This window comes from Pelophylax lessonae (genome assembly GCF_965119305.1).
Source record: "Pelophylax lessonae genome assembly, chromosome: 7".
Lineage (NCBI taxonomy): Eukaryota > Metazoa > Chordata > Amphibia > Anura > Ranidae > Pelophylax > Pelophylax lessonae.
The window spans coordinates 56,010,576-56,028,364 of NC_138774.1; the positions used below are offsets into that span (position 1 = coordinate 56,010,576).

Here is a 17,789-nt window from a genome sequence, read left to right on the forward strand (position 1 = left end):
ACACGGCCGCTCCGTGTGAAAGGTCCGCTGCGGGACTTTTTTTTTTTTTTTTTTCCACGGAGCGGATGACATTTCTGTCATCCGCTCCGCGTGCCCGCATATCATCCCATCCGTTTGCGGATGATAAGCGGACCTAATGTAAGTCTATGGCACTGCGGATGTCAGCGGATGACACCGCTGACATCCGATTTTCCTTCCTTTCCGTTTTTTACACGGATGAAAAAATAGGGTTCTGTTCCGTTCCAAAAAACGGAACAGAACTGAAAGAAGGAAAATCGGATGTCAGCGGATGGTATTCCGCTGACATCCGCAGTGCCATTCACTTACATTATGTCCGCAAATCATCCGCAAACGGATTGGATGATTTGCGGACACACGGAGCGGCCGTGTGAAAGGACCCTAACTTGAACATTGCACAGAAGAATCAGTTATGCAACCAAATATTACTATACAGAATATTGATGTTCCTGACTACAACTTGCACTTTAAAAGCACTATGTGATCAGTGTTTTATGTTGTCATGGATCCATAAATACAACAATAAATTGCCTGTTGACTGGCAGAATAAATGTCGGTATTTTTTCGCTATTACCATCACAAACACTATCATGAGCTATTTAACAATACCATGAGCTTTTCCACAATATCGCAATAAATATCGTACCGTGAGGTCAATATCGAAATTGTATCGTACCGTGAGATTTTGATATCGTTACATCCCTACTACAGCCCCGCATGAAAAGTGCTGGTGGATGCACCGATTGTGGGGATGCGACTGCGTCAGAGGCGCCGGTCACCTTTGGTACCTAAATTTCTCAAAAGCGGCAAAGGTTTTTCCTTTTCCCGCCTATTTTGACAAAATTGTCACGAGTCAGTGGGGTTGCCCTAAATGCAATGTGGCGGTACTTAAGCGCTTCACTAGAAAGTATCCCTTTGAAGAGTCCCTGTTAAAGTGGACAGTCCCACCTGTGGTGGATTCTCACGTTTCCAGGCTGAATAAATCCACTCTAGTTCCATGGGAGGAGTCTCTGGCTTTTAAAGACCCTTTTAATAGGAGAGCAGAGACTTTGGTCCGACACATATGGCCGTTTCAGTCCTTAGGCAGGTGTTCACCATTACCTTGATGTCTTAGACCTTGACATAGTGGGCAAAGCTTTTGCACCTGGATTTGGAGGGGGAACCGCTTCCCCCCTGCCTTTGCGGAGCTGATGGACCAGTTGGTCCTGGTGTTGCAGTTTGTGATGCCTCCTCTAGATGTCGCTCCCTTCGTTTCTAGGCTGTCTGTGACAGCAGTGGTCCATCGGCGCATGATATGGCTGAAATGCTGGTCTGCGTAACAAGCTTCCATGAAGACTTTATCGGATCTCCCCTTTATGGGGATCACCTGCTCGGGTCTTCCCTGGATGATATCATTAGGGGCCTTTTAGGAGGGAAGAGTACTCTTCTGCCACAGGCTTCCAGGGTCAAAGAGTCTCATTATAGGCGTGGTCATTTTTTTTCTCGGCTTGTAAGTGGTCTTTTCATTCCTAAGGGTCTCAAGACACAGGATCCAAATCTGTTAGGACCACCTCCTGAGGTTCCAAGAGAGCGGGTCCTTCCAGACCTGAAGACAAACCCTCACCCTTATCAGGGGTGGGGGCATCTTCGCTTCTTTCCAGACCCGTTGGACCTCCCTGTTTTAAGACAGGTGGGTCCACGAGCTGAGGTTTTTTCCTTCAAACCTGCGTTTTTTCCCCAGACCGCCTGCGAAGTCTCTTCGGGGTGGTACAAGATTTGCTACTACAAGGGGTGATTGTACGGTTCCAAAATCGAAACGCTTTCAGGGTTTTTTTTTTTCCAAACCGGTTTACAGTTCCAAGGAAGGAAAAGGTCGTCCAATTCTGGACCTCAAGGCCCTGAACCACTTTGTGCAGGTACAGAAATTCCGGATAGAGTCCATTCATACAGTACTGGCACTCCTTCATCAAGGGGATCTTCTGGCCTCTAGCGATATTAAGGACACTTACCTCCATATCCTGATATATAACGGGCATCAGCGCTTCCTTCGCTTTGCCGTGGGCGAGGAGCATTATCAATTTGTGGTATTACCCTTTGGTCTCACCTCAGCTCCTTGGGTGTTCACAAAAGTGTTGGCCCCGTTAGCATTGTTGCGACAGTGGGGGATTGCGGTACTGGGGTACCTGGACTATCATCTGCGAGCAGAGTCTCCGACTGCTCTAATGGACAACCTAGAAATTACTGTGCGGACTCTGCAGTAGTTCGGTTGGACATTGAATTTTCAAAAGTCTGCTCTGGTTCCGTCCACCAAGTTGGATTATCTGGGTCTGTCTCTGGACTCTGCCTCTGCCAGGGTGGTTTTTCTGCTGGACATGTTCCAGAAGCTGCAGGATGCAATTGTACTTCTGTTGTCCAACAGTCGGTCACCTATCAGGACTTTCATGCGGGTGCTGGGCCTGATGGGTCTTTCTTTGAGGCAATTCCATTTGCACAGTTACACACAAGACCTCTGCAAAGAGATTCTTGCCAAGTGGGACAAGAATCCACAGTCTCTAGACAATCTGATTCTGTTGAGTCAGGGTATGAGGGTTCCTAATTTGGTGGCTTCGCTCTCTGGCGCTTTGACAGGGAAAATCCTTCCTCCCCCTGTACTGGACGGTGGTCACCGTGGATACCAGCCTGTCCAGGCACGGATTGTACTCGGGGTTTGGACTCTGGAGGAGTCCAGACTATCAATCAATATACTGGAACTTCGGGCAATCAGACTTTGTCGGGCCCATTGGACAGATCATCTTCAGGGGTGCCCAGTAAGGATTCAATGAGACAATGCCACAGCCGTGGCATGTTAATCACCAAGGGGGCACAAAGTGTCCTAGTGGCTCGGGAGGTAGCCGGCATTCTAAGGTGGGCGTAACCTATCGTTCCAGCCCTCTCTGCTGTGCATATTCCAGGGGGTGGAAAATTGGCAGGCGGATTACCTCCATCGACAGGTGTTGGACCAGCGAGAATGATCACTTCATCCGGAGGTGTTGCATCAGCTGTGTCTCCGGTGGGGAACTCCCAAGGTGGACCTGTTGTCCTCTTGTCTCAACAGGAAGGTGCAGAGGTGTGTTTTTTTTTTTTTTGGACAGGTACCTGCTCCCACTTCTGCTCCGACCGCTTAGGTGATCGGAAGATGTTCTCCCCCCCCCCCCCTCCTCCCTCCCGCAGTCTTCTGGGTCAAGTATCGGACTGCGGGACCATTCACCGTGCACAGCACCACTCGTGCCTGGCACCCAGCTGTCAAGACAGGTGAGTGGCTGTTTAGTCTTACTTTTACATGGCCTAGTCAGAACCCAGACCTGAACCCCATTGAAAATCTGTGGAATGATTTGAAGACTACAGTCCACTAATGGTCACCATCAAATTTAGCTGAACTTGAGCAGTTCTGCAAAGAAGAGTGGGCACATATTACAAAGTCTAGATGTGTAAAGTTAGTAGAGATCTATCCAAACAGATTAAAGGCTGTAATTAAAGAAAAAGGTGGTTCAACAAAATACTAACGCAAGAGGGTGATCCTTTTTCCAACTCGGTGATTCTGTGCTTGATTTTTATTTTTTTTTGTCATGTTGGTGTTATAGCTTTTACTTTGATGTTGTAAAAGTAAATACAACTGTATAAAACAAAAACCGTGTCTGTCTTTATTTCAGGCTGCAAAGCAACAAAATGTGATTTTCTTTATTGTACATCATGGGACACAGAGCAGGCTATAATAATGACTATATGCGTTATATGCCACCTATAGGTGAATGGACACTGGCAAACCAATAGACAAGTTCCCCTTATATAACCCCTCCCGCACAGGAAGAACCTCCGTTTTTTTTTTTTTGCCAGTGTCTTGAAGGTGATAGTCATGGCTGTTTAAAGCTTTTCAACCCAAGATGATGTCCTAGTAAAGGGGCTTTGTGATCCATTCGGATGGCTAAGGATGGTACCCGAGCCTCGGATGGAGAAGAACAAGGTTTTGCCTGTAATGCGATCCGCTGGATGATGGACCTTGAAAGTTGGAACCCTGGTTATTATTCCCAAAGTTTCCAGCAGGGTGCTATACAGATCCAAGGGTGTGGACCCCAGTATAAAAAGGGGGACCCAGTCCTTGAAGGTCCAGAGATGACAGGGCCTGCCGTGATGGGTGAAGATTGGATCCTGTTTCAGGATCCTGCGGCAGGACTGGTAGTTTTTTTTTTTTTTTTTCCTTCTCTTTAAAAAAAAAGGTAACGGAAAAGTTTGTGCACTTTTACCTCTCCAGTACCTGCAGTACCTTGTTTGTCCACTAGGGGTCAGTAGTCTCTAGGCATAGATGCCTTGTATAGTATAACCTTGCTCCTGTGTTTCGCAGTATAGAGCTCAGCTTGCCACAGGAGGAAGCATCCAGTGGGTTGACCACGTGGTTAGTGAGTGCGTTTGTAAGATACCTCCTCCGAGCGTGTGCATGCATAAGGCGGGCACGGAAAAGCGCGCGTATGACGTCACGAGCATGCACGTGGCACGCTGTATCGGCTTGAAAACAGGCAGAAGTTTGCAGGGCTGCTGGCTGAAGCTGCAAGGGACACAGAGCAGTTTTTGCTGGGGCATATGAGTCTTTGGGGCTTGGACACTGCTACGGGTACTAGTCTGGAGCGGGGCAGTAACTGGGATAGCTAAGGAAGGTTGGATCACAGTTTTTTCTACACTGGATAGTGCAAAGAGGTTTTTACCTCAGATCTGGGTCTTTAAGGTAAACAATGTCTTCCAAAAAAAGAAGTGGGGGGGGGGGGGGGGCGCAAGTGCTCCGCTATCGGGATTGGAGGAACCTAATCTTATTCCTACGATGCTAGCTTCCCCGGATAGGCCTCAAGCAACTGGCCTATCTGAGCCGTTACGCTTGTCCGGTATTATTGCTATTTCCAATGCCTCTGTCTCATCCTGTCACAACCGATGACTCGGCATCTGGCTTGGCTAGTCTGGAGGGTAAAATAGCTTGCCTCTGTATCACAGGGGGGGAGAAATGGGATAGATCTCCCTCTACGGAGTCCGGGCCCAGCAGGAATCCAGCTGTGAACCTGGACACTCAGGCCCGAGGGGGAACCCCTGGGTTAGAGCCAGAGTGGGCAAAGTATATAGAGGAAGTAGCTTTAAATGACCTGGAAGAGGAGCAGGCTGGAGATTCCTCTTCAGAGGAATCAGGCTCTGAGGAGCCATTTTCAGTGTCTCACTCTCAGAAGTTGCTGATTCAGTCTCCTTCCGAAATGGTCCGGGCTGGTTTTAAATTACCTCCATCAGCGGTGTCGGAAGCCTCCCAGGCTTTACCTTTAAAGTCTCTGCTGGAACAGGTGGTGTATGCGGATTGGGATCACCCTGATAGGCTGTTTATGCCTCCAAAGAGGTTTTCCTTACTATATGCTATGGAGGAAAAATTCAAAAGAAAGTGGTGTATGCCTTTGGTAGACGCTGCTATTCTTTGAATAAAAATTGAACCTGTCTGGTCGACAATGCCCAGGTATTTAAGCATAAGAAGTTGGAGTCCTTACTTAAAAGCCTCTTTTGCAGTTGCTTGGTCAGCAGTTCAGCCAGCAGTGGTGTCAGTAGAAATCTGCCAGTCCTTAATCGTTTTAATAGGTTGGCTAGAAACTTGCCTAATCAGGGGGAAGCTACTGAGGAATTGGCAGAGTTTCCTCACGCCTTGTGTTTTGCAATAGATGCTCCCAAGGTTTCCATTCAACAGGTGTCTCGCTTTGCTCTTCTCTCAGTACAACATGCGCAGAGTCCTGTGGCTGAAGAGTTGGTCGGCAGAATTTTTCCATTGAAGAAGTTACTGGCACGGTTCTCATTCCATGGGGAATGTCTTATTTGGTGGTGATCTGGATAAATATAGCCAAAAGATTTCAGGTGGGAAGAGTGCACTATTAATAGCCTGTTTTAAAAGAAGGAATTAGCATCCATCTTTTAAGGTGCCTAGTGTTCCTTTGCCTCCTAATATCTCGTCATCTAAACAGTTTTGACGGCCTCGTCAGGGGACACAGAGGTCCTCCCCTCTTTTCTGGGATCTTCATTGCTTGCTACAAAAACTGAGTTTCTTCCTGTGTGGGAGTGATTCTATAGGGGGAACTTCCTGTCTATTGGTTTTTCCAGTGTCCATTCACCTATAGGTGGCATATAACCCATTGAGTCATTATAGCCTGCTCTGTGTCCCCTGATGTACTCTAAGAAAAGGATTTTACAGGTAAGTTGTAGGAAAAATCCAATTATTTTAGGGGGGGGGGGGGGCAATTATTTTTTATACCCACTGTAGGTGTTTTGCAGCAACTCTAGAGTTATTCACTGTTTTTGTTTGCACTGATTGGTAGCACACACAGAATGTAAATTAATAAAAAAAAGTTGCAACAGCCATCTTTTCATTCTACAAGGCCTCTGCTTTCAGAAAATATATAATATTCTGGGCTTTCTAAGTAATTTTATAGCCAAAAATGCAGATTTGAGGCTTCATTCACACCTGAGCGTATCGTTTTCAGGCGTTTTTTTTTTTTTTTTTCCTGGGTGGTTGTTTATTAGGGATGTAACGATATCAAAATCTCACGGTACGATACAATTTCGATATTGACCTCACGGTACGATATTTATTGCGATATTGTGGAAAAGCTCACGGTATTGTTAAATAGCTCATGATAGTGTTTGTGATGATAATAGCGAAAAAATACCGACATTTATTCTGCTTTTGCCAGTCAACAGGCAATTTATTGTTGTATTTATGGATCCATGACAACATAAAACACTGATCACATAGTGCTTTTAAAGTGCAAGTTGTAGTCAGGAACATCAATATTCTGTATAGTAATATTTGGTTGCATAACTGATTCTTCTGTGCAATGTTCAAGTTAAAGCGGAGTTCCGGGCACAAAAACGATATTTTTTTTTTTTGTGCCCGTCCGCTAGTTCAGCCTAACCTGAAAAGGAATTGGATAGTTAGATTTTTTTTTTTTTTTAAAAACTCACCTTGTAATTGACGATCGTAAATACTCACCTATGACAGCTTCCTCCCTCGGAGCCGCGGCTCACCCCGTCACTTCCTGTCTCGCTATGATTCCTGGGAGCTGAACGTCATAGCTCCCAGGAATCAATGCGCCGCACCGGCCCCGCTCGTCATTTCCGGGCGACGCCGCATTCCCCTGCTAAACAGCTTCTGGGCATGCCCAGAAGCTGTTTAGGAATGCGGCGCCGCACCGGAAGTGACGAGAGGGGCCGGTGCATCGCATTCTGGGACACGAAGACGCGGAAGAAGACGGAGAAGAGGACCGCGCCGGCTTCAGCTGCCCACAACCGAGATGGAAACGCTGTGGAAGAAAACTTCTAAGTAAGTATTTCTTCTAAAAGGTAAGTGCGAACCGGGACAGATCAGAGGCTAGCCATTGTGGAATGTGCTAGCCCTGACTGTCCCGGGGGTATGTTCAAAAAAAAAAACGATTCTCTGCCCGGAACTCCGCTTTAAGAAGCAGCTAGAACAATTGTAAACAAACAATAGGCAATTCCCTTTAAGTGCAAACAAAGATCAAGTTAAGTCAGGTTTAAATGTGCAAGGCAAATAAAGGCAGCCTTTTAAAACTGGTATTTAGGAACATAACTTAAACTTAAATAAAATAGTCAAAAAGCCTTTAAAAAAAACACTGACCTATCATTTAGCTTATGTTCACGTTTTTCATCAGAAAGATCAAAATATCTACATTGCAAGAAAAAAAAAAAAACAGTAAAAAAAATCCTTAAACTCTGGTCTATGTAGTTAACAATGATTTGTTCCGCGGGACTGTGTTTATTCCTCTTGCTTTTTGACGGACACCTGTCCTTTTAATATTGTAACCCAACCACGACGATATCGAGACACGACCACGACGATATCGAGACGACCACGACGATACGATATTGCGATATCTTCGATATGGTTACATCCCTATTGTTTATAGGCAGACATTGACATCTAACAAAAACTCTTGTAATCTACCAAAAAAAGAAGCTCATGTACTTTTTTGAGCTTCATGTGTTTTGATTCAGGGGACAAAATGCTCATATGTGAACAGGGGCCATTGAAATGAATGGAATTTTGCTTGTTGGGTGTTTTGAGACTTCAGAGATGAGCTTTTTATGAGCTGAAAAACGCTCAGGTGTGAACCGGGCCTTACTGCCGGTTCACACTACCGCGACTTGGTCGCGCTCCATTCTGTGCTATCGGAACCGCTCCAACTTAGAAAAAGGTTCCTGCACTACTTTTGACCGAAGTTGGAGCGACTTGCATTGACTTCCATTATGTGAAGTCAGTGCAATTCAAGCCGAAGTCGCGGTGCACGGCGACTTCCCTAGTCGCCCCCGAAGTTGTGTCGCCATAGTGTGAACCGACTCTTAATGTGTACACAAAAAATGCAAATAATTGCTCTAGAGTGGAACTGGATAAAAACCTTAAAGAAAAAATTTCAGCTTTACTATGGAATTTCATATATGTAGAGATTGCTGATGTTCACCTCCCTTTTTTTTTTTTTCACAGGTGAATATATAAAGACCTGGAGGCCCAGGTACTTCCTATTGAAGAGTGATGGCTCCTTCATCGGGTATAAGGAAAAGCCAGATTCCTCAGAGCACAGTTTATCTATGCCCCCGCTTAACAACTTCTCTGTGGGAGGTAAGCGCCTAATCATTTCACTATCCAGGAGACATTACAACTATATCTGTACCCTTATTCTACCATTTCCTTTTCTTTCAGAATGCCAGCTCATGAAGACAGAGCGTCCCCGACCCAATACCTTTGTGATACGATGCTTACAGTGGACAACGGTTATTGAGCGCACATTTCATGTTGACACGCCTGAAGAAAGGTACCAGGGCAGGGCGTTACACAGGCCCTGGGCTGATTGATTTGCTAATTTCACCTGGTTATAGAATGTGGAATTGATGGTAGAGGCACTACAATGACGACTAATTGTTTTGTAATACGACAGGGAGGAATGGATGAGGGCAATCCAAACCGTTGCCAACAGCTTAAAGAACAGAGATTCTGAACTAGAGGATGAGGAGGCCATGGACTTCAAGAGTAGTTCTCCGAGCGATGCAACCAGCACAGAAGAAATGGATTTGGCAATATCGAAGGGGCGATCTAAAGCAGTAAGTGAAGGAGATCTAAAAAGTTACCTCACTTTGTTATAAAAAGTGTCCTAAAAGAAACTTGTCATAAGAGAAATGAGGGCTGCCATTGCTCTCCTCCATAACGGGAATGTGCCACTTTGCCCATTAAAACCCCCAACTCACCAATACTTGCCTCCTTATAGTGTTGGAGCCCCTACTACATTTCTACTTTTTCCAGGTAGAGATGAGCATTTGACTTCATCCCAAAATTCAAGTTCTTGGTCCTGGGGGGCCAGTTGCCAGACCCTGACACTGTCTTCTACTGCTCCTGAAACATCGTCACTTTGTGTGCTGTAAATGACAGCAGTAGCATTCGCTACACACACTAGGCTTCCACATCTTTTTGTAATGGAAAAAGCTTGCTTTGGGCCAACTTGGCCCAAGCCTAACTGTTTCAAGTGACATTGAACATGGGATTCTCCTTTTCTACCAGTTTCTACACACTTTGAGCTTTTGACCTAGAGCATATTTGAAGGTAACGACTTTTTACTTTCCTTAATTTTTCTAAATGACTTGCGTTTTCAGGGTCAGCAATTCATTCCCCTGTCTGAACACAGTAGCACTAACATTGGATAGTTAGTACAGCTAACTCCTTGCAAGATCCTCAGTTTTTTTTTTTATTTATTTGATGTTGAAGGAAAATAAACTGCTAGTGTTTGCTAGGCTTGAGCCTCCGATTTGGCTGCCTGCAGCTCCACAGCCTTTTATTTTTGGGTATACACAGTGTATAAAATTGGTGCCCCAGGTTTCATGCGCTGTTTGTAAAGCTCAGAAAGAGCGGAGACGAGATCTCGTGCGCAGGCAAGGCCAGGGGAAGGCACAGGTGGAGCTGCCCCCTTTGGCACAGAACATGAGACAGAAAAGGTGCCAGCAACTGTCAGTCATCTCCTTACCCCCCCCCCCCCCCCCAGATGGTATGAATCAGGTAGTGGCACTCCTCACACCTCCCCATCAGATCTTACCTGGGAGATGACCCCCTTCCTTCACATCAGCAGCCGCATTGACCTCCTAATCCTCCCCAGATATCAAAGCTCAGGTACCTCTCTGAAATTTGTGTACAGATCCCCCAAAGAGTGGGACTTTGTAGGGCATAAATCAAAATCAATTTAAAATAATAGACATTTTATTACATATATCTGTGTAGAAATAGCAATATACAAACATTTAAAAACAATGCGGTAAAATACCTGGTTGTACAACCATAGTCTGTTGTAACTGTAACAGAGACAACCACAAAACGTGTCTAATCAATTGGGACCCGAGTATATAAATTTGTCAAATATGATGTGGTATATAAATATTCGTCACCATTCATATGGCTCAAATTAGGCCAAGGCGACCCCCCTAGACAGAATAGATGCCTACTTTTAAACACCACCATCTGAGGGGGGGGAAAAAATCTGTGTCCCACTTATCATGGATGATCCTTAATATTAGGTGCACAGTGTGGCTTAACCAGGGGGAGTAACTGAGTCAGTCAAACCAGAAGGCACAACAACCCCCCCTCCCCCCCCCCCCCTTTTTCCCCTTTTTTAAATATTTTTGGTGCTTGTGTATTCATTATTTTCTAGACTCTTCTCCTGCCGTGTCTTTTCTTGCTCCGTCCCTGGGTCGTCTTCATCCCCGCTGTACCAGCTAATCACATTCCCTATGATGCCGGTTCCTCGCAGCCTACCCTGTAATGGCAGCTAAAGTACCTACCGTCACTGACAATAGCCCAAGCGCCAGGACAGGATTTCTAGTCGCGACCTGGCACCTGGGATTTGTCGAGCATTGGCCTACTATAGTCTCTCATGACAAGTTTACTTTAACCACTTGACCTCTAGAAGATTTACCCCCCCACCTTCATGACCAGGACTTTGTGGTTTACGGCACTCGTTACTTTAACTGACAATTGCGCGTTCGTGACACTGTACCAAAGATAAATTTGTCATTTCCCCCCCCCCCCCCCACAAATAACTTTTATTTGGTGGTATTTGATCACCTATGGGTTTGTTTTTTTATGTTTTTCTTTCGCTTTAAACATAAAAAAAAGATAATTTTAAAAAATATATCTTTGTTATAAATCATATCCAATGAAAAAAATTTTAATCAAATTTCTTTAAGTTTAGGCCAATGTGTATTTTGGTTTAAAAAAATCCCAGTAAATGTATATTGGTTTGCGCAAGTTATAGCATCTACATGTATATACTGGAATTTATATATATATATATATATATATATATATATATATATATATATATATATATATATATATATATATATATATATAATATATATTTTTATTTATTTATTTATTTTTTATTTTAATGGCAGCGATCAGCGGGACAGCGATATTGCAGCGGACAGTCTGACACTGTGGAAACCAGTGACACTAATATTGTGATCGGTGCTAAAATAATGCGCTGTCACTGTACTAATGACACTGGCTGGGAAAGGGTTAAACCTCTAGGGCGACCAAAGGGTTAAATGTGTGACTAACCAGTGGTTTTGTGTACCAAAGTATCTCACAAAAGTGAGCACACTCCTCACATTTTTATGATTTTTTTATTATATCTTTTCATGTGACAGCACTGAAGAAATGACACTTTGCTACAATGTAAAGTAGTGAGTGTACAGCTTGTATAACAGTGTAAATTTTCTGTCCCCTTAAAAGAACTCCTCACAAAGCCATTAATGTCTAAACTGCTGGCAACTAAAGTGAGTACACCCCTAAGTTATAATGTCCAAATTGGGCACAGTTAGCCATTTTCCCTCTCCGGTGTCATGTGACTCCTTAGTGTTATAAGGTCTTGGGTGTGAATAGGGAGCAGGTGTGTTAAATTTGATATCGCTCTCATTCTCTTACTGGTCACTGGAAGTTCAACATGGCACCCCATGGTTAAAAACACTGAGGATGTGAAAAAAGAATTGTTGCTCTACATAAAGATGGCCTAGGCTATAAGAAAATTGCAAAGACCCTGAAACTGAGCCGCAGCATGGTGGCCAAGATCATACAGCAGTTTAACAGGACAGATTACACTCAGAACAGCCTCGCCATGGTTGACCAAAGAAGTTGAGTGCACATACTCAGCGTCATATCCAGAGGTTGTATTTGGGAAATAGACGCATTAGTGCTGTCAGCATTGCTGCAGAGGTTGAAGGGTGGGGGGTCAGCCTGTCAGTGCTCAGACCATACGCCGCACACTGCATCAAATTGGTCTGCATGGCTGTTGTCCCAGAAGGAAGCCTCTTCTAAAGATGATTCACAAGAAAGCCCGCAAACAGTTTGCTGAAAACAAATTACTGGATTACCTGAACCATGGAGGGTATATATACTTAAAAGTATATCCCCCGCGCCAATGGGTTGAAAATAGAAGGTATTCAATATTAAATCTATATCAAATGCAGCTGCTATAGAGAGGGTAGGGATATAATTGAATAATAGCCACAAAAACAGGGGCTAGCTATAGCGCTTGCTGTGAGTATCATTGAGGCTAGATAAAGGTGCTTATCCAGTGCAAAAATTGCAATACCAAAAAGCATGGGTAACAGTTGTATTAAGCCTGAGTTACTGTACTGTAGATAATCCTAAGAGTACATAATTTGATCATTTATAAACACTCTAAAATGCTAATGGTGAGAAAAATCTAAAAATGCAAAGTAATCATATGAGATGGGTGCACCTAAACAGTAACATTAAATGCAGCACATATGCAATAAATAATAGCAAATTTGGATAACTCTATGTTTCTTGATAAGGTGTTGAATAATAATGGAAACAAGGTGCTCAATAAAACATAAAATTACTACAATAAATAAGACTGAATAACATATTAATTCAGAGAAATTTATAAAAAAAAGGCTTGTAAAAATCAAAAAAGCAAAGTTCATGAGTGATTGGAAGTGCAATTATTACTGTGATGAGTATTTAATCAGTGCTCAAAAAGAGTTCATGAAAATCCTCATAAAAATAAAGTTCATGGGTGACTTGAAGTGCAAATTAGGCAGGTATTTCTTGAGTGCAAATAAAGTGCAGGTGCTCTGTGCTCAGCTTCCAAACGGGCAGGTGCTGATACTTGTTTCCACCGTGGAAAGTAGTAAAATAATACACTCACCAGATAGAATGGGTCTTATATACCATATAGTATTAAGACCGGGTACCGCTTGTTTGGCCACCTGGACCAGGATAGGTTCCGCTGAGGGATGTAGTACCCAATACTCCGGACTGTCACCTAGTTAACCTATTTTGGTTCGCAGACTTCTTGGAGGTCCTTCCCTTCAAGGTGACAGTCCGGAATTCGCTATATTCACTTACTGGAACCATGTCCTGTGGTCTGATGAGACCAAGATAAACTTATTTGGTTCAGATGGTGTCAAGCATGTGTGGCAGCAACCAGGTGAGGAGTACAAAGACAAGTGTGTCTTGCCTACAGTCAAGCATGGTGGTGGGAGTGTCAGGGTCTGGGGCTGCATGAGTACTGCAGGCACTGGGGATCTACATAAAGATGGCGTTTCCCCTCCCTTCAGAGACTGGGCCGCAGGGCAGTATTCCAACATAACGACCCCAAACACCCCTCCAAGTCGACCACTGCCTTGCTAAAGAAGCTGAAGGTAACGTTGATGGGCTGGCCAAGCTTGTCTCCAGACGTAAACCCTATTGAGCATCTGTGGGGCATCCTCAAACAGAAGGTGGAGGAGTGCAAGGTCTCTAACATCCGCCAGCTCCGTGATGTCGTCATGGAGGAGTGGAAGAGGATTCCAGTGCCAACCTGTGAAGCTCTGGTGAACTCCATGCCCAAGAGGGTTAAGACAGTGCTGGAAAATAATGGTGGCCACACAAAATATTGACAATTTGAGCCCAATTTGGACATTCTTACTTAGGGATGTACTCAAGTTTGTTGCCAGCGGTTTAGACATTGTCTGTGTTATTTTGAGGGGACAGCAAATTTACACTGTTATACAAGCTGTACACTCACTACTTTACATTATAGCAAAGTGTGATTTCTTCAGTGTTGTCACATGAAAAGATATAATTTAAAACAAATGTGAGGGGTGTACTCACTTTTGTTAGATACTGTATGTGTGCTGTTTTTACTAATGGATGTGATGGATTTTATTCCCTGCTGTCTAAGGAAATTGGCTTTCCTCGATCAGCGGGTGCCAGCGGTCATTCATTGGCTGGCACCCGCTAATCCCTTTCTGCTGTGACTAATCACTGTGACTTTGGAAGACATACAACCACTCTATGAAATTGGACAAGCAGTTTTACCTTAAACTGCGGAGGAGGTAATGATGTGGAACCTCCCTTCCACAATCGGTGGTGTCAGCGGGAATTGTTGATCGCTTCAAAAAAATTAAGATGGGCATTTTGGACAACGTGCAGTATACAGGGATATGGGAAATGGTATTGACATAAACACTCATCCACACCCACACAGGTTGAACTGAATGGACTGGTGTTGTGTTTTTTTTTTTTTTTTTTCAACCTTAACTATGTAAGCCATAAAATATTCTCATGGTTTGGCTTTAACCTAAAAGTAGTTTTCAGTGTACCTTTCACACGGGGGCGATTAGCTGCATGCCCCATGCAGAGCTCACCCTGTTTGTGTTTGAGGACCTGCATCCTAATGCCATATTACGACACAAGGGTTGTGTCCATGCAGTCGCGTAGGTCCCAATAGACCATAAAGGGACACCAGCACAGGGATGCGTACAACACCTTTCCATTCCCGTGCCAGTCAAAAACGGCCCTGAATGGGTGACGCTGCTGATCACACCATGTAAACAGGGCTTAAAAGCAAAAAAAATAAAAAAACCTTATTTTTTTTCTTTGGGTTAACTGTTCAGATATAAAAGCAAATATTTTTAATTTTTTTTCATTTGTGAACTCTTCTCTAGACCATGAATGATTTTGACTATCTCAAACTGTTGGGAAAAGGAACATTTGGAAAAGTGATCCTGGTACGAGAGAAGGCAACGGGTCGGTATTATGCTATGAAAATCTTACGCAAAGAAGTCATCATCGCCAAGGTGAGTGCGCTGGTTTGCAGATGTTTTGAGAGCTGCTATATATGCACTCGGTGACCACTTTTTTTAGTTGGGTATAGCTATTATTTACGCCTAAAGTAAGGGTGTTAGCAACAATATTGTGCAGTATTAAAATAATACTCGGGTGTTAAAGCCATCCAGCACCCTACTTAGGTGCTCCGGTCAAGATATAGCTTCCTTCAGTCTGGACATAGGAACCAGATATTTAAGCATACAGGACTAGCCAGCAATAGCTTGTATGAGAACTGGGAAAGGCTTATTGAAAACTCACACAAAATTTACACACTACACAATCAGGTGAGGCTGATCACGTGATCGTATGCAAAGGAATATAATTAACATAACTAAGGAACAACCAACATATTTACTATATGCTAATCAACCTCTAGCAATAAATAGCTGAGAGTGATATAATTAACTTGAGCTGATTAACTAGTCACTCAAACCAGCCTAGGTGGAGGGGACCGTACTAGCAGACAAACTAGGGGGATCCAATTTTCCTGAATAGAACTAGACCTAGAAGGGGGGAAAAAAACCCACAAAAAAGGTTTATCTGTAGAGTTGCTTTTTTGTTTTTCATGTTACTTGTGTTTCTGCTGTCTCATTTGATTTATCGTTTGACATTTTCTCTTGTACCTCCAGGATGAAGTGGCTCATACAGTTACAGAGAGCAGAGTCTTGCAGAATACAAGACATCCATTTTTAACGGTATGTTCTGTTTTGAGGAGTTGAGTTATTTTTTTTTCCCCTTTTAGGTCCCTAATATATATATATATATATATATATATATATATATATATATATATATTGTATCATTACAGTACAACTGTATTGCTGTATATACTTTTGAAATCTCTTCTATAGCTTCTGATAATATACTTGTCTTCATTTCTGAAGTTGGGTAGAGGTTTCCTCATTGGTTTAGGGTCTGCACAAATTATGAAGGGTCCTACTTTCCCTGCTAGATTCTTTGTTCATTTCATTTTTATAGTGGATGCATCATGGGGAGTTGAGCGTTCCTAAAGCTCCAAGGTGGACAGGAACAGTGGCAGGGAGATCTGGAAGTAGTTGATTTTAGCAGATGTATAGCTGAACCTATCAGTCTCCACCTATAAAGTCCATTTTCTCTTTCGTTCATTGAGGGACACACCTCCTGATTCTTCTTAACCATTGCGGTATACTACCCCCTACGGGAGTAGAACACTAGGCAGGAAAAAGCTTGCCTATGGGCAGTCCCAGGTGGTATACGCCCACTCTCTGCTATAGGCCTAGTTAAGAGTAAGCTTCTTGCTGGGATCTCTGGTCTTGGCAGTTTTTTCCTTTTAAATGGATTTTTCCTATGTTATTTTGTTCCTTTTGAGAATCTACTATCAACTGGCGGACTGGATAATCTAGATCTAAGGGCTTAGCTGAGTTAGGTATTTTGTTAGTGTTATACCTATCCATATTATTTTGCCATTATGTGATTCACTATTGTCCTTGATTGATGGTATCTGTAAATTTAAGATGGCTATGCTGTCTAATAGATTTAACCACTTCCGGACCGCCCACCGTGTATATACGTTGGTACTTTGGCGTTAAATACCGGGGTTATGGCAGCTAGCTGCCAAGACCCATATATTTTTTATGTATAGCTGGCGATTTGGAATCTAATAAGTGGTCCCAGGGGCGGATTCGCCACGGGATCACTTTTATTGGCAGTGGGAGAGGTGCCCCCATTCCTACCGCTTCCCGGTAGTTTCTGCCACTAACTGGAGCCATTGGTAGCGGCAGAAACAATGCGATCTGGTGATGTGATGGACAGGAAGTCAAGTGAGGACCAGATGGCCCCCACTCAACTCTATGCCCTTGGGGGACCAGAGGCGTCACTTCCCGCCTAACAGCCTTAAAGAGCCTTTTATTTTTTTGGGGCTTTTAAATGTAAGTGCCGGTTCACACCATAGCGATGTCAACTTCACATGTGATTCACACCGCACTGCTATGCAAATCACATGTGATGATGCAAATTCAGCCATACAGATTGGCTGAATTTGCATTGCATTCAGACCAGTCGCACAGGACCCTTTCTTTTTGGTCCGCAGCAGAATCAGATCGCATGGGTGTTCACACCTGTGCTATCCAATTCCTGTCTGATTTGACAGTTCGCACTGCGATATGCAAACTAATCTGTGGGTGTCATTAACTTTGTATTGACACTCCCAGCAGTTGGCAAATGGCAGTGTGAACTACCTGCGAGTCAGGTGCGATGCGGGAACCCGCAGTGGATTTGCAGGGTTCCCGCATCGCACCAATGTGAACCGGCCCTAAATGTGAGATCTGAGGTCTTTTTAACACCCAATCTCACAATGAAGAGGACCTCTCATGCTTATTTCTATTACAAGGGATGTTTACATTCCTTGCAATAGAAATAAAAGTGATCCAAAAAAAAAATTAAAGGGACAGTGTAAAAAAAAAAAAAAAGAAGAAAAAAAAAATGTAAAGCCCTCCGAGCTCTTGAACAGAAGCAAACACATTCGCAAGTTGCTTCCACATATGTAAACGGTTTTCAAACCACACTTGTGAGATATCGCTGCAATCGT

The 17,789-nt window shown here is 43.6% G+C and overlaps 1 protein-coding gene across 1 annotated transcript in view; it reads left to right on the top strand.

Moving 5' to 3' along the window:
- Positions 1-17,789, top strand: part of LOC309559517 (RAC-beta serine/threonine-protein kinase A) — a 123,746-nt gene that overhangs the window by 76,545 nt on the left and 29,412 nt on the right. Inside the window, exons 3-7 of the mRNA XM_082262797.1 lie at positions 8,546-8,680; positions 8,762-8,873; positions 8,997-9,159; positions 15,061-15,192; positions 15,853-15,918. Of these exons, the coding sequence (XP_082118923.1) occupies positions 8,546-8,680; positions 8,762-8,873; positions 8,997-9,159; positions 15,061-15,192; positions 15,853-15,918 (608 nt within the window). The remainder of the gene's footprint in view (positions 1-8,545; positions 8,681-8,761; positions 8,874-8,996; positions 9,160-15,060; positions 15,193-15,852; positions 15,919-17,789) is intronic.